This window comes from Pezoporus wallicus, unplaced genomic scaffold, assembly GCF_028554395.1.
Source record: "Pezoporus wallicus isolate ANWC-B61680 ecotype Strahan unplaced genomic scaffold, APGP_CSIRO_Pwel_v1 contig_13766, whole genome shotgun sequence".
Lineage (NCBI taxonomy): Eukaryota > Metazoa > Chordata > Aves > Psittaciformes > Psittacidae > Pezoporus > Pezoporus wallicus.
The window spans coordinates 94,826-122,223 of NW_026635291.1; the positions used below are offsets into that span (position 1 = coordinate 94,826).

Sequence of the window (27,398 nt, forward strand, 5' to 3'; positions counted from 1 at the left end):
AGCAGAGAAAGAGAGAATGCCTAATTAAATGTCAGATTCCTCTAGCTCTGATTCCAATATGCCAAGCCATTTCACACTCTGATCATCATGCTATTATGAAGCTGGAACCGCTAACTTTTTGCAAAAAAAAAACCTAATTCAGCAGACATAGCCCCCACAAAACTAGCAGCTCCTGTGATTAATTCTGCTGCCACACCAACTTACAGTCAGTCAGAAATACCTAGGGATTATCAGGGATGATTCCCAATAAGCAGTTTAGGAACGGCTATTCTGCTTGAAAGTGTTTAGGCCTTGGGATGCAAACTGAGTGATATTGCTCACTACCCTAACCCGTGTGTTTCCACAGTGCTGCAGCCAGAAGCATTTCCGTTGGTTTGCAAGAACTAGTTATGATTTATTTACACTGACACTGAAACATGTTTTCATAATAATTAAATCTATTTTTATTCTAAAAGAGGTGTGTGTGGGATAGCTACATACCTCTGGAAGCCCCACAAATCCAAACTCTTGCGGCAAGATGGATTTGTTTGTTAGCACAACGTTTGCCTGCACAGCTTCATAGATTGTGCAGTATCCAAAATTGATTTGTGCTGGACTGATTTCCAAATCAGAAGTAGTAACTATTGCATGGACAGTAATGTTAACTTTTTTAGCCTGAAACAAATGCAACAAAGAGCACAGGATAAATCCCTCCATCTGTAGCATTGTAAGAGCAGGATTTAAGTGAAATATCATCCAAAAAGATAACTGCAAAAAAGTTACTCTATTCCTTGACAGTAACATATATAAATGTAACATACCTATCTTGTGAACTTCAGCCTCACTTTTCTCCAAAAATAAGCAATAGAAAATGTTTCTTCGATAAGCAAAATTAAAACAATAATACCTGTATCTCAAATTCCCTACGCTAGGATGGAATCATACCTGCATCTCCAAGGAACGTCAACTCTAAGAACATGCTACATCCGCAGTACAGATCAGAATAGTAAGATTGTCCCACAGTACCTGATGACTCTCTGGTACAAAACAAACTACCAGCGAATGGATGAGCTCTGACTAGGAAGGATTTAACTTTCCATCTGGTAAACATGCTGGCAAGAAGACACTCTCAAATCTGTATTACCACTTAAGCTGTTACCATTTTTACTATTATTGTAGGACCTACAAAGAACTCATCTAAGATTAGGCATTATTAAGTGAGCATTCTCTAAAATAATTTACATCTATTATCAGCCCAATAACCAGTGTAAGAAAAATCCCCAACCTTATCCACAATGAGTATTGTCACTGGAACCTCCAGAATTCTTGTCTCTTCATTAAAATAGCTCCTTGCATCTTGAGGAAGAGAGTGCCTAAAGATCAAAAACTACATTCAGTTGCATAAAAATACTTTGATTATTTTCTAACTAAGGGGAATAATGAAATGAACCTGGAACAATTGACCTTGTTTGTTCATGTTGGCCTTTTTAGTTCTAAAAATAGGATTTTTGACACGCAGGAGCAGAAGGGAGTTAATTCAGAGAGGTCTGCATCCATTTATGCTTTTTTAAAATGTCACCCACTCATTTTAAATTCTGAAAAATGTAAAGCTTACTTTATAATCAGAATATAAACCTCCTGCAACCACAGCACATACCCAACCCTTTGACACTGGTGTCACTTAATTATCAGCCACTTTGAGACAGAACCAATTGCACCACAAAGCACAGAGTCATAAAGTGAAACAAACTTGGAAAGCAACAGTGTCTGATTACCTACCAGAGCAATGATTTATAAGAAACACAGGTTCTCTGTAGCTGCAGCATCTTGCTATCATTAGCTCTATTTTAGATCTTCAAGCCAAGACAACACAAAAGCTGCAGAATTTTTAGCTCTGCTGGTCTATTTATAGTGTCTTACAGCATCAGGGTAAATTGCTTCCTGTTCTTAGGTCCCCACAGTGATAATGTTCCTACTACTACTGCTGGAATTACATGCAATTTTTTTAATGTATTGTTAAAGAACAGTTAATGAATAATAAATGCCACCCACTCAGTCACCATGGTGATCTGAAATCTTGCTGGAGGTTATTCTGCAAGTCTGGACTATGACTTTAGGTGATCTTCAAAGGAATTGCTAACTTGTTTAAAGATGGGAAGCGTTAAATATAGGGTAGGAATAAAGAATCAGTTTTCACTTTGTCACAGGACATCAGAATAGCAGAAGAAATTAATCTACTACAAAATAATCCAGAGGGAAAGAAAATAATTATAACTGTACATACACAATGATGGACTCTAAATTAGCTATTATGCCTTGTGGGAAAGATACTGAAATCCTTCAGACAGTTCTCTGAAAATAGCCTTTTCATGCTTTAAAGAAATTAAAAAGAAGCATACAAGACAAATCAGATTTAGATTGCCAGCATCTGCAGGACTAGTTCCAAATGTAGAAAAACTAAAACACGTGGTATCTGGGAATTCTGAAAGTCAGCACATTAGAGAATTTGCCTTCAAATAAACAGAAAAAGTCTGGTTCTGACACCCAGAAAGATGTGAGTATGGTCACATCTGAGTGAGCATTTCAGTGCCCAGAGTCCTTGGGAGAACTTCCTAAGCCTTCAGCCATCTAACTACTCACTAAGGATTGCTGAGTGAGGGTTTCTTTTTACTTTCATGTTACTTCTAATACAGCTGTTTTATTAATAGAGCCTATAATACCATGTCAATGAGGAGGCATTTTCAGAAATGTGTCACTAGCTCAGTGCTTCACATCAGCTTGTAGTGAGCTCATCCTCTGTCATACACATCCTTCCCCCGTGTGTTAGAGCTTTTAAAACTGATTTGTATGCCAAAACAGCCAGATACTTTTTTTTTGTATGCCAGAAATGCCATAATCTCATCGAATTTCCTTTCTGAAGCTTCCCCCTTTTTCTGAGGAAGATTAATATTCTAAATCCAGGCTATGCCTCTATCAACTCAGTAAGTGTAACATGCTTTGCAGCATCTGAAGTTTAAGAACAGAAAAATGCCATCATAATGGTCACTGATAGGATTTGAGATGTTGGAAGGACTGTAAATACTTAGTTCTTTGAATACTAACTTAGTGACAATTTCAATATCAATTTAGCATCCAGAGATGCTGAGTGCATCAAGGAAAATCCAAATATACTTACATAGATAGGACTCGATAACCTACACGACAGAAGCAGCAGGTCTGCATCAGCAATCAACAAAGAAGCTTCTAAAGTATCTGGCTGTACATCAGAACTAAGATCTAGATCATTTAATTGATATTTGAAAATAAATGTCCAGCTAAATTCTTTAGGATGGCAATTATGAGGTAAGTAAACAGTGGTCAGCAGTAGCTCTTTATTCAAATTATAAAGAAAAATTGAATTATTTGTTTCTTATAACTGAGTTCCATTTGTATATGTAGATGTATCATGAAATAGACAAAAGAAATGCTGGGATAAGGCTTTTAGCACCTTAGAAGATGTTATGTAAAACACCACATGAAATTCAAGATCAACACATTCATATCTTGGAGAAACGTATCTATGGGTAGGAAAGATATGAACAGGAAGCCCAACTGTTCTTACCTTAATTAGCAAGCACAGGAGCTCTTGTCCAGAAATTATTTAATCAGTGATCCATGAAGTAGCCACCTGCCTAGATAACCTCTCTCTTGTATAAGAGTAGCTTCCCACAGAAACAGGAACAGCCTACCAAGAATGCAACTGCAAAGATTTTCACACTGCTGCTGTCACCACAGGAAGAGCATTTCCTCACAGGTATGTGATCCAAGTTAATTTCCTCCTTGAGCAACTGGCAACTTAAGAGGGAGAAAGGGGGAGACTAGGACTGCATTGACACCAGCAGCGTGAAATCCAGAAAAAACTCTTCTCAGGTTTTCCACTGACAGCCTCCTACACGCACCATTTTAAAAACTGAAAAGATTTAAGTTGTTACCTGGGCAGAAACTTCAGCTGCACACTGAAGGATGCCTGAGCTTGGATGTAACCTGTTTTTGGAAGCAGCTCCATGTGCTTACTCAATTCTTTGCATACTTCAAACTTCAAATGTAGCGTGGCTTTTGCTCTGCAAACAGATCAGACACTCTTAGGTGGCTTTGAGGGTACCTGTGCTGCCATCTCAGCAACGTTTGCTCTTGGAGTTTGCTTCAGCAGATCACAAGCACTTAATGTCCCAGCCTGTACTCAGAAAAATCAAAACTATGATCCTGAGAGAGCATAATACACCGAAACCATCAACAAGTACCAAGTTTGTGAATTCCAGTCCTCTTCACTATCATCATATTTATCTCAACAGTTTCAGTACCAAAACTTAAACCTACACAGGCAAGAAAAACACTGAAGCTCAGGTGGGGGGCTGCCTGATGCCTGAAATGCACTGAGAGCACTGCTGCTTTTGGCATTTCTCCCCCAAACTGTGGTGATTTTTTAAATAGATGTGAATTCACAGTTCTCCCATGACTTCTCTAACAGCAGAGATTCTACAGGGCTAGAAGTCACAGTGGGAATAAGCTGGTACTGCCAGTTCACCTGCTAAAACCTGTGATCAGTTTGCCCTCTGAATGGCACACTAGAAGCTGGGAAACATCTCCCTCTTTGCTGAATTCTGCCCATATTATAGCACAGTGATAGCCACAGACCATACCCTGCTTTGGAATTTCATGGCCAAGTGCAAAATTGCCAAGCAGTTTACAAATATTTCAGCTTGTCATTTTCCTTCTCCTGGACTGGTTTACAAGCTGTCAGTCCAGATGGTCTGCTCTAAATCAACAGCTACAGCATGTGGTACTGGGAGCCAGGAATGATTTCTGACTGCTGACAATTTAAGATTGTCATAAGTATATAATGAAGTATATACTACTTCATTAAAGCAATGCAGATTATAACCTGCCAAAGAAAATACTTTGAAAAGTGATTTGTATTGGACAGGATTCTGGTAAGAGATTTTTCATCCTTTATACTGCCTGGTTACCAATGTGACCAGAAAATAAAATCCAACCCCTAAAACACAACCAGTATTAACTTACATTTTGCAATCTCACAGGTCTTGCTGGGCACTTACATGCCAGAGCTATCTAACCTGAAAACTTGTTGTTCTACATCTGCTGTAGACTACAGTGTTATAGATCTCAGCAGCAAGAAGATACAGGCAAGTTCTTTCTGCTCTGCTTTTGGCAGATGGTTTGTGTGTGCTGGTGGTGAACAAAAGACTATTCAAACACATGACCTTTCTCAGGTCTGGGTCACATTTTGCCCTGACTATCTAAAGAATTCTCTCAGTGGTTTGTTTTGGCTTTTTATTGCTATAACTGGTTAGGGATTGGAGCAGAAATTTGTAAGAATATTCCTGAATAGCAGGAGTATTTAAGTATGTAATTAACATTTAATTAAAGAACGTCTGTTCTAGAAGTTATGCAAATAAGATTTCACATCTACTGGATCTGAACTTCAGACTCCTTAGCTAAGGCTTCCAGCAGTTGTCAGACAAGCTGCCTTTCCAGCTGGGCTGCGGTACCTTTGCTCTTCTTCAGTGAATGGTTGCTCCAAGCATTAGCACAGACAGCACTGTAGTAACTCTATAGTGGATACACCTTTCACATGTAAAGCTGTTGTAACAAATTATTCTCTTTGGTGGTATGCTGACAGCTTCTTTGCTAGCCTGGTTATTGTCCTTGGCTCTGGATCCTTTGTCTGAGCACAGTTCCAGGTCACAGACCTTCCCCAGACCACCTTCCCCAGTTTTTCACTGTTGCAATTAAAATACAGCTACTTACTAGTACAACCTAAGAAATTATTCTTGACTGATAGTAATTTCTACCTATTTTCAACAGCTGAAATTCATTCTGTTTGAGAAGTGGTTTGACACGTACCATGTACAATGAGAAATCCTCTGGTACATGCTACAGAAAAATGTCAATAGCTACTGGAGGAAGAAGCTTCTCAGGTACCACATCTGAATGAGGATATTATCTACTTTTGCAGAATAAAAAGTTGAGACAGGATATTCCGGCACATGAAATACTTTGAATTTCAGCCCAAACAAGTGTATAACAGTGACAATTTCTTCTAGCTATGGAGAACTGGGAGATAAATCAAAGACTTGATTTTGCTAAGGTACTAAGGCACATACCACATATTAAGCGCTCTTAAATTAGTGAAACTTGGCAAAGGATTAGCAGGATTTTTTCCTCTGCTAAGAATTTTGCCCTGAGCAATTTGACAGCTTCTATCTTTGGGATCCCTTGAAATCTTAAGTTTTCATTAAAAGAGTTATTCTGCTGCTATACTTCCCAGTTTTATGCCTGGGTTATCTAGACCAAATAAAATCACTTGCATAACAACTTGAGCTTGTCATATCTGTAAGCTGAATTTCTGAGATAACAGCTTTACTCAATGCTTTCCAACTGTGAAGAATCTCTGCAGCCTGTAATTCTGCTAAGTGGTTTAGAATGGATGCCTTCTACAGAACCACTCTCTCCCCCACCCTCCTACAAACTCACCCTAATCCTATTTAAATAGAATCCAAGAAGTGCAAACTGTTAAAAGAAGCATGCAGTAGTGACTGCATTAGGTAGAGAAAAGAAACCTGAAGCACCTGAAGACAAATAAAAGTTCATTTAAACACACTCTCATAGCAGGAAAGCTCTTGGAGACAATAAACCAAAATATTCTTTTTTATGTTACAGTGCAAACAGAAGTCTCCAGCCATTACTGATTTGGACTACAGAAACACCCAGGTACTTCTTCCCCCTTAAATTGCCATTTGACTACTCTATGTGTACTTCCAAGGTTTGCGTCACTCCAGTGCAGTGCTTAAGGCCTATATGGGTAAGGAGAAATTTTACCCTGCCCATGTTATAGCAGATGCAAAAGGACTAACATGATTTATCTGGCATCATTTCCCAAGTCTGGAAAGACTGGTGATGGACCTTCTCAATAAATAATTGGCATGAGCCTGGCTTTCCAGATCATAATCTTCTATGGATTTTAATTAAAAGAGATGAGAAATAACAAAATATCCTTTATAAAGTTCTTTGATTTAATTGATTATACCCAATATGCACTTAAGTTCAGACACATTTATCTCCCTGATATTTAGTGTGCAAATTCCACACAATCATACTCTGGGGTGACGATTCCCTGGGAGCCTTATAATTATTCCACAGAACAGACAGGGTGTCTTGTAGGAGTGGAAAGGCACATATTAACTCAGATGCTTCCTAGCTACTGCTGGTCTGGGAATCTGGGATAGTTAGATATCTAAGTCCAATTTCCACAGCAGTGTGGAACGCAGGGGGTTGCAATCAGGATGTCCTCCTGAAATGCCATGGAAAACCAAAACTGTTCTTTAGCTTCCTATGACAAGAAGACATGCCTGGCATAATGGAACCTCAGGGCATCACCTAAGACTTAAGATCTCATTACTCAGCTACTATATCAGGCAGCTGATAACAAAAGGGTCACTCACCTGCTTTGAATGACAATGCAATCCTGATAGACTCGGTCATACATACAGATTTTTAAATCAATGTTGGGATTGGGCACCCAAACTGGCATATCCATAGAAACTCCAACGGCACTGAAACACAGCTGTTAATACATAAATTATTAGTTTTATTGGTCTCAAATTCTTACAGATCTAGACCGAGCAAGAATTTCTGCTGTAAACTACAGCAGAGTAAAATATTTTATTAGTCATACTGCAACAGGTTCTTTAATTAAGCAAAGCTATGAAAATCATCTGTAAGATAAACCCTAGATGTTATGGTGTCACAGCAGAAAAAGAATTATACTTTGGTTTGGGCTCTTTGACAGAGAACATGAAGGAATAGCACACTGCCCATGATACCAAAAGAAATATTTAAAATGCATCTAGCTTATGTGAACGTGCCATAATGCAGAAACTCAAGAGACTGCAGCTTGTTTAGCCAGCAAGGAAACATAGTGATGGCAGCACAGTGCTGTACTTCCTACAACCACCTCAGGTCTGACAGCACTGATTACAGAGCTCAGGCTTGGATTAGATGATCCTTCAGTACACGTCTGCAGCTCCTTCTGTAGATGACTCCACCTGCAGAGCCAAGACTGGCTTACTGAGCTGCTTGGGAGGTTTTGGGGTTTTTTTTGGAAAGTTTCTGTGAACTGTTCTCAGGCGGAATTTGGCTTCCAATAAAGTGTAAAATCAAAATATAGCTGAAGTGGTAACTGAAGTTGTCATCTCTTCCAGCTTTCACACATCAGTTTCACTACTGCATGCTAAATAATTCCAATTCTGATAGCTCAGAAAAAAAATAAACTATGTGGGCTGGGAGTAGAGAAGAATACTTTTGTATCTGTTTCCAAGGCATTAGATGTTTCCTAGTATGATGTCTGCTAAAATAGGAATAGTGTGATTATTTACATTTAAGAGAATCACAGGTTTAATAACCACACTGCATCAGAAAGAAGGACCATGATTTACAAAGTTACTTCCCATCAAACCACATAATACAGAATCACATGGCGCTGTCTTGTTATTTCTTATAATACCCATAGATAGATCTGTCCTCTCCCCCTCCTTCTCCTGTTTCTAATGTAGGACTCTGAGCTCTTTTAATTCCTGGGGAAAGCAGAAGTAGGAGAATTTAAAACTCTTTTATATGGTGTTTTGAAGCAAGTCTTGCACAAAATCACTCACTGGTTTGCAGTCCGAGTTGTCAAACACAATCACAAACTCTGTCCGCACATCCCCAGGGATAGCTGGCACAAATAGGATCTGAAGTTTGACTGAGCTGAAGGGCCCAATTTCACCTTCAGTAACCTAAACAAGAAGTAATATGTCTGTAATGAAAATGGCTGCATTACTGCAGCTGGCTATAACTTGTATTGAAATAAAGCAGCAATATATACTCATTATACAGTCTACTATACCTAGTTTGTAACAAGACTCAACACACTATTACTGTATACAGAATCTTCCAACTCAAATTAAGTCTTTATAGATCAAATGAAAGAGCAAATGTGTCACGTGATTTCATTTCAAGAGTTGTGATACAGTGAAGTCCAACAGGCTAGAAATGGATTCTATGATTCTCTGCACTTTAGCGTTTCCCACCAAAGCCAAAGCAATTTATTTGATGTAGACTTAGACTAGTGAAAGTCCTGTCTGTAGCTCAGGATATTCATTACCTTTCCAAGCATAATTTCAACTGGTGTTTCTTCAGGAGAAAATTCCACTAAATTATGTGCAGTGTCTGTGTCTAGATCTGATCTGGAATTCAACATATCTTGACCAAGATGTTCTAGGGAAAAAAGAACAACCCACATATAGACCCAACACAATGCTGGATATGTGAATTTTTTGACTAGAAAATATCACAGCAGAAGTACATCAATTTTGGTCAATACTGCAAATCCAACAATGCTTACTAGTGATGGAGAAATAAGTGTCCAGAAGGAAATCTGTTTGGTCCTCTTTGCCCTAGTCCAGAAGGCCTATCTTAGGCCCTTGAGCCTTCCACTGCAGAGTAACAGGATTAATGTTTCAGTAGGCTGAAGTTTATACTGAAGATTGTTACATCAAGGAATGAAAACTCAGTTGAAAGCATGAACTAGGCTTTGAGAACAATTTCAGTGGGACAAGGCAAGGCAGACAGGAGGACCTGCAAAGCAGGTGGAAGTGTTGCTTCACTTGATCTTCAAAACAGCTGCTATAATAACTGCTTCTAATTAAACAGTCTCCCACTGAAGCTTCAAAGTGCCTTAAACTGATGCATCTTGAGAGAGACAAAGCTAATTCTGGACTGTATGGCTGTAACCAACTGGCAACCACCTGCTTCACATTAACCAGGAAAAAGATCAAGGTGTCATGAGGTACGTTCACATGCCACAGCCATGGAATATACATTTGGTTTTAACGTCTGAAAACATCTCTAAAGGTATGCGCTCTGCGGGGACAGCCACCATGACTTATGGAATCACTCCATTTCACAATACAGATCCCAGATTTAAAAATCAAAAAACACATGCAACTTTTTCATGGAACTTCTTAGTTTCCTAAAGTTGGAATGATCAATATCCAGAAGAAATGTTAAAGAATACAGATACAAAGAAATTAGGAAAGTCTCTTCTACACACTGGATTTCATTAAGCCCCTAGTAAACATCAGGAATGAGATGGAAAACGTCTGCGGAGGTTCATCTTTCTGCTTCCTTGTTTCCAGAATTACAGACTATAAAAATAAACCTGTCATGTGGATTTCTATTCTGAGCAGTGAGTATTCAGTTGCTGAGACAAGAATGATGATAACAATTTTGCATTTTCTGTAAGCTAGTTGGTTTCTGTATTCTTCTAGGACTGAATTACAGATCACTAATGAGAAGCGAGAGTCACTACTGCTTTTGATATAATGGTGTCAGTATTTTATTTTTAGTCATTTTTTTGTGAGGCAGCATACAAAGAAAGATAACATTACTATTAGAACGATGAACTACTTAATTTACTGAGTAACTCTGCAAACTGAATTCCACAGTTCTTTACAGGAAACTCTACAAAGGGATAATGCTTTACCGAGGAACTGCACTGCCAACTTTCTAGACCAGCGATCTTACGTGTGGAGCTCCTGCTCAGGATGGTCTCAGTCCTCTGTGACTCCACCTGGGTTGCACAGTAGGACATTTCTTCACTATGGTTAGAACCAATTTGTTCCTTCACTTCAGTCACAGAATTCACAGGACTGTTGCTGACTTCCTTTTCAGGGACACAGTCACTGAGATTTTGAGTAACCTATTAGAAAATACAGAAAACATATTTTCTACTGTGACTACTCACCTAGCTTGCCGCAGCCCCAATTTTATCAGGCAGCTGCAAATCAGACTTGTGTTTTCTTGCAACTGTTCCACATTATAAATGGAGAAATGTGTTGCACTTCCTGAAAACTGCACATTCTGCTAGACCTCTATCAATAAGCAGATTTAATTTTTGCTGGCTGCCCTAAAAAGGTAAATGATATAATGAGAACCATATAATATGGTGTCGGTTAATTCACAATTAACAGAATCAAGATTTTTCTTGTTGAAACACAGGCAGCTCTATGTCAAAACTAAGACTGCTAAACCTATATTTCTGTTTATTACATACCTGCAAGAGATAGAATACAGAAGGAGAACCATGGATACAGTATTTACTTTCACAAATTCTTTATTTGAGCCATGCTTTTAAGGGTAGCATGAGAATCGAACACCATGGTGAGCAACTCCACAGTTTCACTGTACATACTATTCAAGATAGTGCTTCCAGAGGTCAACTCTTTCCTTAGAACTTAAAAATCGGTTAGATTATCAAGCAGAGAATTTTGAAAACTATCTGAACCACTTGCTCTTCAAAAACCAAAGCAATTAGGCTGCACTGATGGAACAAAGATGAAGTGTGTGCATTGCGTTTACAAGAACACATAAGCACCTCATAACAACAACATGTAACCTAGTAGTGATCTTGTCTCCAGTCAAGGGCCTGTGAAACCTATTAATGGGTACTACCTATAAGACACTTGAGGAAAAAGGAACATTCATGACCATGATAGTCATTAACACAGGAATTGCAAGGCATGAGCTCCTACCACAGTGTGTGGGTAGTTGGCTTTGTTTGGATTTTTTTCTTTTTGGTGCTTTTCACCTAAAATTATCTGCTAGATGGAGGAGTACAGCTTTAGGATTCCTCAGTTTCTTGTCAAGTTTGGAACTGATGTGCTGTAGGAACAATAAATAGCAGGTCTAATACCACACATTTTGTCAGCTGTGCACCAAATGCCTGAGTTTTAGTATGTTTCTTCAACAGTCTCTGCTTCATCCCCACACAGGATGTTCCACAAGACACAATATTACAGTCATTTGCATTCATTCCACTATTGGCTTGAGAACTCTTAATTTAATTCTTTTAACATTATTTATTGTTATTGTTTTCAGGTAACAGCCATCAATAGAGAGGGGAATTTTTCTATTAATTTAGGGAAATGCTTTTGAACCTACCATTCTTCCATGATCCGATTCTGCTGATGGTCTTTCTGTATGTCTATCACCTGCTGATGTTCGAACTCTGAATCTCGTTCCCAAAGCTCCACTGTTTGTCAGGCTGATGGTCTGTGAAACTGTCTCTCCCACCACATGGCTACCAAAGTCAATGAGCTCTTTATCTAGTGCCAGCTGTGGTAAGATAAACCATTAATTACTACTGGCCTAGATAGTCAGCAATGTCCATTAAATGAGCATCCACCTTTTCAAGAATAAGACTTCAAAGTTCTTATTTCAAAGAGGGTATCAAACAACAACATGAATTGTGGGTATCCTCCTGCCTTTTTGTAGAAGCCAGTTCATTACAACATCCCGTTAAACTGAGCCACTTCCATTTCAGTCCAGTGTATGACAATGGAAAAAACAGGTTAAATTCTGCTCATAGTAGCAGCTTGCCTAAGTCTTCAGGTAGTTACTCTGGAAGTAGGTCATATTTACATTCCAATTCAACATTGTTACTCTTGTGTTAAAGAAAAATGGTTCTACTAGTACCAAGCTGGGATGCAAGCAGCATTTAACATTATACAGTGACTACATATTAGTTTGTACCAGAAGGTAGGTAGCTAAAAAAGGTTAGGTTAGTGCTATCTGTAGATCCATCTCTTAACAGTAAGAATATTATGTTCTTTACCTAAAATTCATTATCATACTCTCAGAAGATTGAGATGCTGAAAGAAAGGAGGTCTTATATGCTTTTTATAAATGTTAGAAAAGATAGAAAGATACTGTGTGATTTTTGTCTACATAGGATATTGAAGTTAAAGTACTGCAGGTCTGGGATGGAATTCCCAAAATATCCAAGGAAAAAAACCTCTCATTTCCAGCCACTATTTCTCTTCCCTCCATTCACAACATAACATTGTGTTATCAATTTTCAACAGTCACTTACAATGCATCTTTTGGCTGTACATTTCAGTGGGACAGCGAAAGAACCTTTCTGTGCCATAAACAGGACTTCTCCTTCCAGAGTTTCGTTTATCTAGGAAACAACAACAAAATCCCAACCAAGTATTTTGCAGAGATTTAGCCTGTGTATTCTGATGAAAAATATTTTTATTCATTCTTAAATATTTTTAAATGTATCTGTACAGATTCTACATTTCCACTTTAAAGTCTCCGGTAGCTTTAGCCATGGGATACAAATCTTTTGATCTTGAGCAAGTTTCAAAACATACTCCAGGAACACTTAACTGAAAGGCACTTTTCTAAAACATGCCCTTAGAAAATGCCTTATTAACAATTCAACAGAGCTCCAACATGCATGCAGTTGTCCAAGGACCACCTTTTCTAGCAAGGCATTTTGTTTCCTTGTTAACAGTTAAATTAACAATGTTTTTAATCAGACCAGTGGACTATAGTAGGATTCTCATTGCTGTGTAACTTAGCACTTAGGTGCACTCACCATTGGCTTGAATGTTACCACTACCTCACACGACATTCCCGGAGACATTTTTCCAGGTGGGTCAAAACTATAGAGATAATTAACATAAAACTTCAAATTAGAGCTATGTATGAAACATTGGGCTCCTATTCTGGGAACAATGGCAGATTATTATTTTTTCCCCCCATTTGCATTAATTACATAGAAAAGTCAGAATGAGTGACAGATTAATGGTGAACTACAGAACCCTGCTGCAACTGTAAAACTGCAAAGGCTGATTCTTCACTGAGGATTCTACTCGGAAAGTCTTAAAGTACTTTTAAAAGGCAAAAATTACTGCCTTCCTGCTACAGGCGAAGAGACTCTAGCTAAACAGGTGAAGCTGGGGCTCAGTAATATCATCAACACCTATTTGAACAACTAGGAAGCAGTCTTCTGCCACTACCCATTTTGCGTGTTGCTCTGTAACATCTCCCCTGTCCAAAGAGGACATGAAGGCGGGGGGGGGGGAACCCAAGCAGGTAGCTGCAAACGATTAAGAGAATGTGCTGCTTGCTGCAAACTGCATCAAGATCATCTTGAATGGAAACTGACATTCGTTTCAGTGCCTCATTCCATCGACTCTGTGATACAAGTAAAATGTCTATCAGGACATTGAGTCAGAATCATGCTGTGAAGGATGGTGGCTTGTGAAAGATTTGCTTTTCCCTAGAAAGAAACTTGGGTCCCCTTTTACCTCTTTGTGCCAACTGAGGCCCTTTCCCCTTTTTTAAAATGGTCTGACTTTTGTGAAAACAGCTCTCTACTTGTTGAGGCTGGCAACCACCACAGGTGTACGCTGCTTTCCACAGGTCAGGGACTGTTCCCTTGCTACCACCAATGACCTGCAGCCCAGGCTCTGTAAACCTCTTGCTTCTCAGCTCTGAGACGCAGTTCTTTTCCTCATCACACAGGAAAAGAATATAGCAATTTAGATGTATTTACTGAAATGTTTCACTTGCTACAGAATTTGGTTACATCTCCTGCTGTGGTACAAAGGTAAAACAAGCAACAGTTAATTTTACTTACTGAACACTGATGAAGTCCTTGAGCCATTCACTGATTCCCACTAGTCTGCAGCAATCAACACTGTAGGATGCATTTATCAAGACTATCTTCTTTTTGTAGACTTGACCAACATCAAAATCCTTGGAATACCAAACATAACAACTGGTGTGAATTACAGAAGTAGCATTTACACATGTAATGACAAAAGCAGTTGCTTTTACCATAGTTGTGCTTCACAGACCTAAATAGCAAAACTAAGTAGTTTATGGGCTGCATCAAAAGGAGTGTGACCAGTAGGTTGAAGGAGGTGATCCTGCCCCTCTACTCTGCTCTCATGAGACCTCACTTGGAGTATTGTGTGCAGTTCTGGTGTCCTCAGTATAAAAAGGACATGGAACTATTGGAACAAGCCCAGAGGAGGGCCACGAGGATGATCAGGGGATGGAAGCACCTCCCATATGAAGACAGGCTGAGAAAGCTGGGGCTGCTCAGCCTGGAGAAGAGAAGGCTGCGTGGAGAACTCACAACAGCCTTCCAGTATCTGAAGGGGGCCTATAAGGATGCTGGGGAGGGACTCTTCATTAGGGTCTGTAGTGATAGGACAAGGGGTAACGGGTTAAATCTTAAACAGGGGAGTTTAGACTGGATATAAGCAGGCAGTTTTTTTACTGTGAGGGTGGTGAAGCACTGGAATTGCCCAAGGAAGCTGTGAATGCTCCATCCCTGGCAGTGTTCAAGGCCAGGTTGGACAGAGCCTTGGGTGACATGGTTTAGCATGAGGCATCCCTGCCCATGGCAGGAGGGTTGTAACTTGATGATCTTAAGGTCCTTTCCAACTCTGTTCTATGATTCTATGATTTAATCTGGCTATGATTTACCTAAGAGATTGCTAAAGAAAAAGGCAAGTACTGTTTCAGGTTTGACTGAAGACCTATGAAAGACAACAAGAAATTATTCTTTTCTTCCTAGTGCAACAGAATTTTGATCAAGATTGTCCTGGTTTAAGCCCAGCCAGCAGCCCAGAACCATGCAGCCGCTTGCTCACTCCTCCCCTTTCCTCCCCCTGCTCCTGGAGGGATGGGAAGGAGAATCGAAAGAATGTAACTCCCACAGGTTGAGATAAGAGCAGTCCAGTAACTAAGGTATAACACAAAACCCCTATTGCTACCACCAATAATAATAATGATAAGGGAAATAACAAGGGAAGAGAACACAACTGCTCACCACTCACCAACCGATACCCATTCCGACCCCAGCAGTGATCTAGCCCTTCTGGGAGCTGTCCCCAGTTTATATACTGGGCATGACATGCTGTGCTATGGAATACCTCTCTGGCTAGTTTGGGTCAGGTGTCCTGTCTCTGCTCCCTCCCGGCTTCCCCTCCTCCGTGGCAGAGCATGAGACTCAGAAAGTCCTTGGTCAGAGTAAACATTACTGAGCAGCAACTAAAAACATTGGTGTTATCAGCGCTGTTGCCAGGCTGAAAGTCAAAAACACAGCACTGCACCAGCTACTAAGAAGGAGAAAAATGACTGCTGCTGCTGAACCCAGGACAAAGACATTGGTGTATATATATATATATACAGTAGATACACATATCATCTTTAGAGATCCTGTGCAGAATGACCACTAACCTTGAAATGAATGCAGCTCGGTTTGCTATAGAAAGCACATCCTTTATGTTCATGACAAGAAGCTATTTGCTTGTGAAAAATTCCAGTTGGGAATTCCTCCTTTTTTTTCTGAGAAATTCCTTTTTTCACTACCCTTGTAGCCAGTTGCTTTAGATCCATTTCTTCTTGAGGTATCTAATAAGGAACATCCGTAAAAACCACCATTATGGTCAGGAAGTGTGATCAGTTTGTGTTCACATACCTCCAAACTAAAACTGAAGTATCGTTCTCTCTTTAAGAGAACAAATGCTATAAGAATAGTATCCAATAGTCATTATATCTGAATCTGTGCATGTATGTGCTAATTTCAAGTCTTCATTTTAACTGTGAAATAGATAATTACTGGTTTTAAGTAAGGTTCCAAAGCAGCACTTGCCAGTGTCATTAATTCAGGTGGCCTCAACTGCTGGAGAGGCAAATGAAGCTTTTCTAATCTATCAGGATACTTTTATGTATACCATCAAAATTTTGTAAGGACTAAGTTCACAAGGAGTCAATTACAAAAGTATCTCATCCACTTTTTTTCCCTTTTCTATTTCTTATAAGAAATATCATAGTATTTACCTTGTGCAAGTCACATTCCTGACTCCAAAGTCCTGGGAACTCTGGCTGTACTAGGATCTTGTCCCTATCTTCCTCATCTTCACCACTTTCACTGAACATGCTGTGGGGTATTTCTGCAGAAATCTCTCCTACAGAAGCACTTCTCTCACCAGCCAAGGAAGTAGCTGATGCTCCAGCTGAATGTTTGCAGGCCTTCTCGATGTACTGCCATGTCTTCATTCTCCATGGGAAAGGGTCCTCAGGTTTACAGCCACCCTTTGTTGCCTTAGTGCAGGACTGGCTCTTTCTCCGCTTGTGAATAGAAGCTTTTTCTTGCAGAATTTGAGAAACAATCTCAATTTTTCTTGATTTTTGCTGTTCTCTAAAAGCTCTGTAATCCAATGTTGAAAGAAATACTAAACCAACTGTGGTTGTTTACTAATAGTAACTACAGTCCAGTTTCTTTTGAGCCTTTAGAAAGTCTTTAAATTGGGTGCAGTGGCAATTTGTGTCAAGACATAAGGTAATTTGAAGGCTATTTTTACATTTTTATGGACTAAAAAGTTACTTCCTTTTGCATATAATTCACAAATATATATTGAGGCTGAAATAGAGAACACTAAGAATATCCCTTCACAGAAAGGGAGAAAGGCAGAGCCTTGGGAGAACTACCTAAGCAGTTCCTCAGCAGATTAGCAGGACAGTAGATGAAATTAGAGAAGATCTGCTGTGAGAAACATGACACAACTAACAATAAAACTAACAAACTGTCATCTTCCCTGGCCTGCAAAGGGAATCAAGAAAGGGGAGAAAGGAAGCAAGGTGGAAAGGACTGAACATAGAGTTGGATATTTCCAGCAGCTCTCTACAAACTGATATGATTCTTTTATTAACATGAATTTTAGAACATATTTAGGGATGGCAGAAGTGGTGGTACGCAGCTATTAAGAGCTAAGCTTTATTTAATCAAAACTTAAGACTTACTGAATCTTTACTTACTGAATTTCTATCACTTGCTACAGATTACTGCACTTGTAGGCTATCCAGCATGCAGAAACATACACTTCAGCCACCCTGTTTGGTATTTTAGCTCAAATTCTTCATCTTAAGTGGTTAAAAACAATAATTAAGGTGAGATACAGGTACATTCCTATCAACTTTGCTACAAAGGCAGAAGAGTAATTTCAATCAGAAAAAGCACAAAGGAGAGTACAGTTACTTCAGGCATCCAGTTTAGGTTCATTGATTTTCCCTCCTGGAGTAGTTTATCTTCTTTGTACTACTCACAGAATGTTGGCTCCTAACTATAGTTTTCTGAATAATACACCTAAGCTCAAAGTTTAAATCACTTTAAAACCGACTCTGCAAATATCACACATACAGCGCATGAGTTCACTCCCTTGAGACAGCATCCTAGATGTTCATGTTTTCAGAATGTGGCTAAGAGCTCCAACATATTCCTGCATGAGCATCAGTAAGTAGCTGAAACTTTTGATACAGATATGAATACTTACTGTTTCTCTTCTTCATGTTTTAGCAGTTGTTTACGAAGAAAAATTTCCTTGGCAACATTGCCTTCTTCTGCTAGAATAGCTTCCCTCATTTTCATCTCCTGCTTCTCTGCCTCTAAGGCCTTTGCTTTGTTCCAAGCCCGGAGAGCTTGGAGTTTTTCCTATGAAGCCATAGAAACCAGTTACATAGTTGAGTCGCATGCTAAAGAATATATAACAGAGAATCTAGTGTTGGTGCCCTTACCCAAGTATAAATTGTGGTAGATTTCTGTGAAGTAGAACTTACTGTTTTTAACATACACAGCAGTCATGGTGTGCTGAGATGCAGAAAGCTCTAATGAGGTCAGGGCTACTTCCATACCCTTCTAGCCTGTCCTTGAAATGCTACTCAAGGAAGCAATGTGAAAAGATACAGTTCTAATCAAAATGGTATTAAATTAAGATCATTCACTCTGATTCTACAGAACATAAGTAGAAAAGCAAAGCAGAATAGCTCAGAAATTCTTAATTCACATTATTGAATTTAAGTAACTGTTTTGCTTCCATATGTTTTCTCTGTATGAAGCATTTCCACATTGGGATCCAAATAGCTGAAAATGCTTCTGGCTGAGTTTTCAGAGACCTTATTTGCAGTATGTATCATTTGCAAAGGAGCTACCCTACCAGAACCATTATACTGTTGACAGAATAAACTCCCCAAGTACAAGTGTCAAAATCTGCCCATGCAAATCTAACACCATTACTCCCACAGTTAAATTCTCCACATTTGGAGGAGATTTGGTTGGTGATCTGACAGCATCACACAACAATTCTGACAAGAATACTGAAATTACTTGCATTAAACCCTAACAGTCTAACAAGTCAATCTCTTCATTCCCTAAGCCATGGCAGCAGCAGTACCCTATTGGAAGTTAGGCTGGTTTTCAGGGAAAGCACAGCTTGTATCCTTCTCTCCATATGCTCCCGAGTTTTTACTTCTTCCTTTGCATTTTTTTCACGAATTCTGTAAGCAAAGTAAAATCTTTCAGGCTCATATCCTGGAAAGCTTTTAGTATTAGAATGTTTAACCTGACAAGTAGTAATTGTCAATGTCACCAAACATTCTTCCTGTAAGCCTCTGTGTTTACTATGCTGCTGGGTGTGGGTAAAGTGGAACAGTTGGAAGACTCTTCTATATTCGGTACCGCTCAAGCTCCAAGTGCCAACAGGCTTTCAACTAGTTTGCTCAACAACTTTTTTTGTAAATTTTGAATACGAAGAATGTGTTCCACATGATGACATATGTCTAGTTACTAAAATAAAGTAAGAACTCAGGTTTTGCTCATATAGCCAATATTGAAACAATTACATAGTGAACTTTATACAAGCCAATTACTTGTACGCACAGTAAAAATAAACCCTAGAAACTCTCTGAACTCTTAAAGATAGCAATATGTGGCCACAGATCAAGCCTGAGATACTGCAGCTAATATAATGGTAAACTAGAAAGAGGGTGTGTGTATACACATATATATATACGTTTCAAATTATTATTAATGCCTATAAATAGTCAGACCCTTCTGCATCTCAAAGAGACGGTCCCTTCAGCTACAAGGAATCTGAAGCTTGTCTCAGGATAGTGAGTGGATTTTTTTCTTTCCAAGTCTCTACCTGCCATGTAAGATTTGACTGCTTCATAGCACTGGTACTGTGGCAGATTTCCAAGTGTAACATAAGATACACCTAGCAGAAAAATGAATATTTTCCAAAGACTAAAGTATTGTACACCAGAGGATGTACAATGACAGAAAAGCAGTGAACAATAACCTTGCCATGCTCTTTCTCAGGAAGCAAAATGCTTTTTCATGGTTCCTTTTGGCATCTTCAAGTATTTTTTTATGCTTTTCTTCATATTCTTTCTGGGCTTCCTTCTCTTTTCTACAAAACACAGGCAAACCAACAGTTGCACAGGAGTAAGTAAACCTTGATTTTAACACAATGACATCTAAGGGTGAGGTTGGGGAGTTTATTAATATGTGCTGGAGGACATTAGTCTCTGCCTTTCCCCTGTACAATTTCTTGTTTTCACAAAACCCACAGCCAAATTAATAAGGGGTGTCACAGTGCCTGCTTTCTTTTCAAGAAATCTCAGTGAACTTGATCATCAGTTCAGAAGATCCCAGCAGCCAACAGAAATGCAGACGCACACAGTCAGTCTGATCTAATAAACTTCATTTCCTTCAACAAAAAGCTTTCATAGTTTGTCTTTAGCACATTTATTTCCATAGCTCAGAAGTCTTTACCTGCACAACTGCAAGACTGTGGGCAATTCTTAATTTAATTCCATTTCCTCATAAAATGTTCCTGAAGCAACACCCAGCTAAGAAACACAATACCACTAGTATTTGAATTAACTAATCTTCTCAACACCTGAAATAGTGAATTGGCTAAAAATAATGCAGAGAAAGGACGCAGAGTCTGTCTTCTAGGCACTTACTTCGCTCTAGACTGTTGATTTTTTTCTGCTTGCAGTGCTGCTATTTTTGCCTCCCAAATCTGCACTTCTGCTTGGTCTTGGTATTTCATCTCTAGCTCCTCCTCATCTTTTTTAAGTCGTTCATAGAGAGTTTCATATTTTCCCTGCTCAGTTTCTATGCGCCACATTCCAAGCCTTTAAAACAAAGTGTGAGTTGTTTCCACTGAAATGCTGACTTTTTTCCACTTACTTCAGGCTCCTGAGTAAGTAAAGGCCAGAGAGAATGAAAATCTAGCCATGTTTTATTTTGTCTTTTTCAATTATATTGTAAATCATACCCTGTTACTGACACAGGTATTGTACCTTTCAGACCAATGCTGCTATCTAATATTATATTTAAAGACACTAAAAATATCAGTCAAAAAAAAGAGGTAAAAAAAAAGTTCAAGGTTCTGTTTTCCAAATTCACATTAGAAAATTAGAAAAATTAGGAAAATAGCTTTTTCTCCAACAGTAAACAACTCCAGGGACAGGCCATAGCTTTTATTCTATGCTTTACTGAAGGAATTGAGATATGATAGTGATAGACATAAACAGATTAATAGAGTTATTCCTAATCACACAATAAAGAGCTCAAGCATTTTAAAGCTATAATACAATGCTACAGCAGAACACTCTGCATTCTGGTTAACCACTTGGTTAAGGACATCTATAAGCTGGTCCTTGTGTTCCTCCTTTGATGTAGGGGCATTAGTAGTGTCATCTCTGGTGTCGAAATATAAACACACTCTCCTGTTGCCTTCTGCAACTTATTCTATATAAGTAATTTAGTATGTGCAGCTAAAAGGGAATATTAGCTTAGCATAAACATACATAGGACCACTACAATGTCTCCATCATTCTCAATTTCAATCTTTTTCCTTATGCCCTATAAAGGAAGTATTTATGCTCAGAAATCAGTACCACAAGCAGGTTTGCTTTAGTCCAGCTTAGTTTCCATTCAAAATGGTTTAGGTCCACATTTTATGCATAACCCTAAATAAAATGAAAACTTCATTTATGTGTGCAAAACCAACTCAGGGACTAAGCCACAGCAACCAAATTTCTAAGCAATGGACTCTTCATGCTACAAATTGCTCTCCAGGTCCTTTGTCTCGCAGCCAAACTCACATGACCTCAAATGATGTAGCTCAACATTTACAAACAACTCCTGTAGTGATTAACTTTTGAATTTTTAATAGATTCAAAAGTTAATCACTACAGTACTGTTTAATATGCTGCTTAATACAGCATCTGAAGAACATAATAAAGATTAACTCCCATCACATTGTCTCCTCATGCCCTCACTTACGTGTCATCCTTTATTGTCAAAGCAATTTTCAACTCCAAATCTTTCTCTTGCTCCAGTTCAGTGCACAGTCGCCTGTGCACTGCCCAAAGGCGGGACAAGGCTGCACTGTTAACATTAAAAAGAAACGATCAGCAAGAAACTGGAACTAATAAAGGTTAAAAATTAATACACCCCTCTCCCAAGATCAGCAACAATGGAAAATAGCTTTAAGGCTGAGATTTATGTATTAGAATTCCTCTAATTTATGCAGTCTTTTATTTTGCCTTCCAAGCATCTGTTCTTCATTCAAAAGTGAAGCGTTCTATAAACCATTATACGTTGGTTGAAATAGAATCATAGAATCATAAAATAGTTAGGGTTGGAAAGGACCTTAAGATCATCTAGTTCCAAGGCCCCTGCCAAGGGCAGGGACACCTCACACTAAACCATGTCACCCAAGGCCTCGTCCAACCTGGTCTTGAACACTGCCAGGGATGGAGCATTCACAACTTCTCTGGGCAACCTATTCCAGTGCCTCACCACCTTAACAGGAAAGAATTTCCTACTTATATCCAACCTAAACTTCCCCTGTTTAAGTTTTAACCTGTTACCCCTTGTCCTATCACTACAGTCCCCAATGAAGAGTACCTCCCCAGGATCCCTATAGGCCCCATTCAGATACTGGAAGGCTGCTATGAGGTCTCCACGCAGCCTTCTCTTCTCCAGGCTGAACAGCCCCAACTTCCTCAGCCTGTCTTCATACAGGAGGTGCTCCAGTCCCCTGATCATCCTCGTGGCCCTTCTCTGGACTTGCTCCAACAGTTCCATGTCCTTTTTATGTTGAGGACACCAGAACTGCACACAATACTCCAGGTGAGGTCTCACAAGAGCAGAGTAAAGGGGCAGGATCACATCACCTCCTTTGACCTGCTGGTCATGCTCCTTTTGATGCGGCTCAGGATACGGTTGGCTTTCTGGGCTGCAAGCGCACACTGCTGGCTCATGTTCATTTTCTCATCAACCAACACCCCCAAGTCCTTCTCCACAGGGCTGCTCTGAATCTCTTCTCTGCCCAACCTGTAGCTGTGCCTGGGATTGCTCCGACCCACGTGTAGGACCTTGCACTTGGCATGGTAAACTTCATAAGGTTGGCATCAGCCCACCTCACAAGCGTGTCAAGGTCCCTTTGGATGGCATTCCTTCCCTCCAGCGTATCAACCAAACCACACAGCTTGGTGTCATTGGCAAACTTGCTGAGGCCGCGCTCAATGTACAGAGGAGGACTGATTTCAAAAGCACGGACCTGTAACTTAATATGACTATTAATTTCTCACTAGTAAAAGTACTAGTATTAATGAAAATAAGTTCAGGTGAACCTGGAAAACTCTGTATGATTTTGCTTTTAAAAAGGTATTACAATATTACATGCATTCCACTTACAATGGCAGCATTGTCACACAGTTGTTTATCATCCTTGGTGGTCTCTATCCAGGAAAACCAGTAGACAGCGTACTACATAATCAACAGTGAACTATGTTCAACATAAACTCCCTTCCTCTAAATTAACATTGAAAACTGATCTTCTACCTGAACTTACTACTCGAACTTCAGAATTTTTGTACTGGGCATCAGTAATGCTAATGGTAGCTGGTATTTTCTTTATTGCTAAAACATGATGCCTTTGAGCTGCATAAGCTAGAAACGTATTAAGACTTTTTACTCAACTATTCACTTGCTAAATGTAATAGATTGTGAGAACTGTTATTTTTCTGCATGTCTAGACTTCACAATTTGACCCATCATAAGCATAGCATAAGAACTACAATGCTTATCTGTCTTTGCTAGTAGTTGTTACTGTCTCTGAACAGGGAGTACCAGCACCCATCAAGAAGTTCATTAGCATTCAACTAATCATTTTTCTTTAAGCAGCTATTCCATTTTGGTAGCTAACCCACCTTTATAATTCTATCATTCACCAATATACTAACTTGAAGATTAACACAGGTCATGAAATGCAGCTGCGAAGTTTTTTCACAATACACTGGTGCCTGGTACACAAGCCACCCACTTCTTTCTATTTAAACCAAATGTGAAGAGCACAGTGAATCGCCTCCCACTTTACAGCACAAGTGTCTCAGCACAGCTCCTGTATGCAGAACTACTCCTGAGAGGCATTCATGCATTTCACAACATCAGACACACAAACCAACCAAAGAAATGGCAGATATATATATGAATCCTGATTGGAATAATTACGAGAAGCAAAACCATGACCACTGAAATTGCCATTGCGCATTGGTGTTGGTTCATCACATTGAACAGAAGTGATTGTGACCCTGATAAATGTTAATTGACAGGAGTGGGTAAATAACCTCTTGTTTTTATATTTTAAAATATATGCCTCTTTCCTATCCATTCTTATTTTTTTCTGCATTGAATTACCTGACAGAATATTACCTCTAGCCCAGAAAGCTTAGAGATTAACAATCCCCAAGCCAATGCACCATTATTCATTAACTACATACAGATAAGCCTAGTGAATGCCTGTAATCTTCGGTATCCAGAAATACTCTCTACCTACATGTTGCCAGCCTCCTCCTCTTTCTCAATTTCAGTGCCTACATAATCCAGATGCTTTGCTAGCATCTTGATCCGCAGTTGACAGGTACTCAGTTTGTCTCTGCAAGAAACAAATGGATTATTCGTATTTTGCAAATTCTTTACTCTTCCTGATGAAACTCTTCATTGTGGAAGAAGATTCACACCTAGGATTCCTTCAAGTCCCCAACTCCCCACAATTTTTCTTTTAAGATCTTACTCTGAGGTTCTTCAGAAGTCCTTGTTAACATCAAACATTTTCTCCAAAAGTCCCGAAAAATGTAACAAGAGTTTTTTCTGACTTCATCCATATTCAGATATTACCAAAAAAGACAACAGCATAAACAGCATCTTCTTACATCAGCCTTCTTCAGGTATATTTGTTACTAAAGAATATCTTTGTGACCTTAACAGAGAAAACCACTCATTTTTGAGTGCTTAAAGTATCTTCACTGATTCTAATGCATCATTTCCATCACAATTAAGAAAATGTTTACAATTAATTTTCCACTTGATGTTTCCAGCCGACTGTTGAACCAGCACGATTGTGCATACATCTAATTCACATCAAATTCTCCCAGACCAAACACCTCCTCTTCAACATTTACTTCTGTATTTAATTTTTTCAAGTACATAATTAAATTTTATCCTTGATCCTTAATTCATTACAAGGGGTTGGGATATATTGAATATATTATATTAACCAAGTGTTTGCATCACATTACTGTCCTGAAAAGAATCTATAAACTCTAATATTTTTAAGAGATGCAGTATCCCAGTACTGGATGGCGATTTATGCTGATGGATTATGTTTACTTAAACACTAACCTGTGTTTTTGGACCTCGAGTTCCTTTTTTCTGGCTATGTCATTGAGCTCTTTTAGGTTCCTCTGTAAGCGCAATAAGCAGATTCTATCTTTATGCTTCATGGCCTGAATATTATTAATGTCACCCAGATTTTGTTTCAAGCTTTCCCTTTGAATTGAAGCACATGAAAATATAAGAAATGGAAAAGTTACATGAAGTTTGTACATCATCCACTTACATATTTGAGGGTTGTTTTCTGTTTTACTCTTGTGCTAGCAGAACAGTCACAAATATGACCAGTATAAATAAGGAAAAAAACAAACATAATCTGTACAAGTTTACCTAAATGCACTTAACCTGAGATTTTTAGACTTGGGTATCTAATGTTGGACATTTTAGACCCACAGTTAATGTATTAATTATATGTCTCAGCTTTGAAATGCCTGTGGCTCCTCTTGATTATAGCTGGGGTTTAGAGATTCTACTTTTCCTGAATAATACTTTAACACTTTAGAGGGAACATGCTAAACTATTTTAAAACATTATATACAGCTGATGGGTTTGTGGGGTGAGCTAATCTCTCTTACCATTTCGGTTTGCTTAAACATATACCAAGAAGAGGTCTGAAGGTTTGGGGATTTTTACATCATTTTGATGTATTTGAATTTCTCTGTTGATAATGGTAAGACCACCAACATTTACTGGCAGTAGGTATATGTGCTACACAACTTCCCACATACACATATTAATAACCATTATTGGAAACTTTCATCATGCCAGGTCATTCCAGAACAGCAATTAACAGTCTTGTCAAGGCAAGCCAAAACATGGACTCATATTTGCGAGGACAGAAGCAACTACTTAAGGCCACGTTCAAACCACTAAATTCCTGTTCATTCACAACCTCTGTTATATGTCAGTTTATTACTTCAGGAATAAATCCTCTGTATCACCTACTTATAAAAATCAGTGTAGTACTAATCTGTCATCGTGCCAATTCTGTGCTAATTGACTTTACACAGTGGTACAAAACTTTTTGTACCACTGAGAAAAATTAAGAAAAACGACAATGCAGCACTTCAGCAGCCCAGCTTGTCTTCTTCCAGCAGCTCCTAATGTTCTACAAAAGCACAGAGGAATACAAACCAAACACTATGCATCACTGCAAAGAGCTGGATGGGTTTTAAAAGTGTAAACACTGATTAGTGTAATACTCCTTTGAGGAAAGCTAATTAGCTCACATTAACGTGGTGCAATCATTGTGTTCTATGTACATACCTACAACAGCTTCAGATTATAAATGTCTTAATCTTACTCAGCTCATTGTTTTAATAGCAATCATCAACTTTTTTTTTTTGTGGAGAGGTCTGTATAGCCTATGACTAATCGAACAACAGACGTACAGCTGAATTAACCAGGTAAGTTAACACTTTAAAGGAAGTTCTGTTAGAAACGGTAACAAGTTATTTACATGCTAGAACCAGGTTTGTCTCCAACTCGTTCAGAGGTGTCCTTGTTTCCCATCTTGCCATCACCAGTCAACTCTTCTTCAACCTTGGATTCTAATAGATATTAAAACAAGTACTTAAAATATTAAAATAATTTATTTTGGTGAGCTAGCAAAATAATTCCTCATTTTCACCTTTCCACCATTCTTCCACATTATAGAGCTGACCAGCTTTGTCTTCTTTTGCTTCCTCTTCCAGAAATGGTAGAGAAGATTTTTGCTCTTCTACCTCACTGTAACTGCTCTCATTATCTTCCATACTGGTAGTCCTTTCAAATCAACCAGGCTGAGAAAGAAAAGAACTCATACTTTATAGATATATAATCTCTAGGAACTCATAGTAGTGGTGACTATCCCTTGAGATGATTTAATAGCATTAATTACTTAATGCATGTGAAAGAACTGGATACAAGCACAAACCTTTGTACCAGTCCCACATTATGAGTATCCACTTCAATAGATCTCTTATAGAGAAGCAAGGACACT

General features: G+C 38.8%; 1 protein-coding gene and 1 long non-coding RNA gene across 9 annotated transcripts in view; one reads left to right on the forward strand and one right to left on the reverse strand.

The window, feature by feature from the left end:
* The window catches only part of CFAP74 (cilia and flagella associated protein 74), a 51,894-nt gene that overhangs the window by 12,230 nt on the left and 12,266 nt on the right, over positions 1–27,398 (reverse strand). For 5 of the 7 annotated variants that reach the window (XM_057417588.1, XM_057417578.1, XM_057417570.1 and 2 more), the window contains exons 2-23: positions 27,048–27,198; positions 26,877–26,967; positions 25,427–25,573; positions 24,582–24,680; positions 22,022–22,126; positions 20,692–20,865; positions 20,022–20,132; positions 19,116–19,218; positions 18,219–18,376; positions 16,726–17,095; positions 16,123–16,296; positions 14,510–14,628; positions 13,463–13,529; positions 12,950–13,039; positions 12,019–12,192; positions 10,603–10,777; positions 9,182–9,294; positions 8,691–8,813; positions 7,482–7,603; positions 3,951–4,079; positions 1,265–1,352; positions 481–654 (exon numbers count right to left, since the gene is read on the reverse strand). In XM_057417588.1, the coding sequence (XP_057273571.1) occupies positions 481–654; positions 1,265–1,352; positions 3,951–4,079; positions 7,482–7,603; positions 8,691–8,813; positions 9,182–9,294; positions 10,603–10,777; positions 12,019–12,192; positions 12,950–13,039; positions 13,463–13,529; positions 14,510–14,628; positions 16,123–16,296; positions 16,726–17,095; positions 18,219–18,376; positions 19,116–19,218; positions 20,022–20,132; positions 20,692–20,865; positions 22,022–22,126; positions 24,582–24,680; positions 25,427–25,573; positions 26,877–26,967; positions 27,048–27,171 (3,030 nt within the window). In that variant the 5' untranslated portion in view covers positions 27,172–27,198. The remainder of the gene's footprint in view (positions 1–480; positions 655–1,264; positions 1,353–3,950; positions 4,080–7,481; positions 7,604–8,690; positions 8,814–9,181; positions 9,295–10,602; positions 10,778–12,018; positions 12,193–12,949; positions 13,040–13,462; positions 13,530–14,509; positions 14,629–16,122; positions 16,297–16,725; positions 17,096–18,218; positions 18,377–19,115; positions 19,219–20,021; positions 20,133–20,691; positions 20,866–22,021; positions 22,127–24,581; positions 24,681–25,426; positions 25,574–26,876; positions 26,968–27,047; positions 27,199–27,398) is intronic. The other 2 variants (XM_057417610.1, XM_057417599.1) reach the window with 2 other exon arrangements.
* Positions 9,760–27,394, forward strand: LOC130603754 (uncharacterized). Of its 2 annotated transcripts, none has more exons than XR_008973276.1 (2): positions 9,760–9,865; positions 27,112–27,394. It is a non-coding gene; the product is annotated as an uncharacterized LOC130603754 (long non-coding RNA). The 2 variants fall into 2 exon arrangements; XR_008973275.1 differs by lacking the exon at positions 9,760–9,865 and adding an exon at positions 17,850–18,178.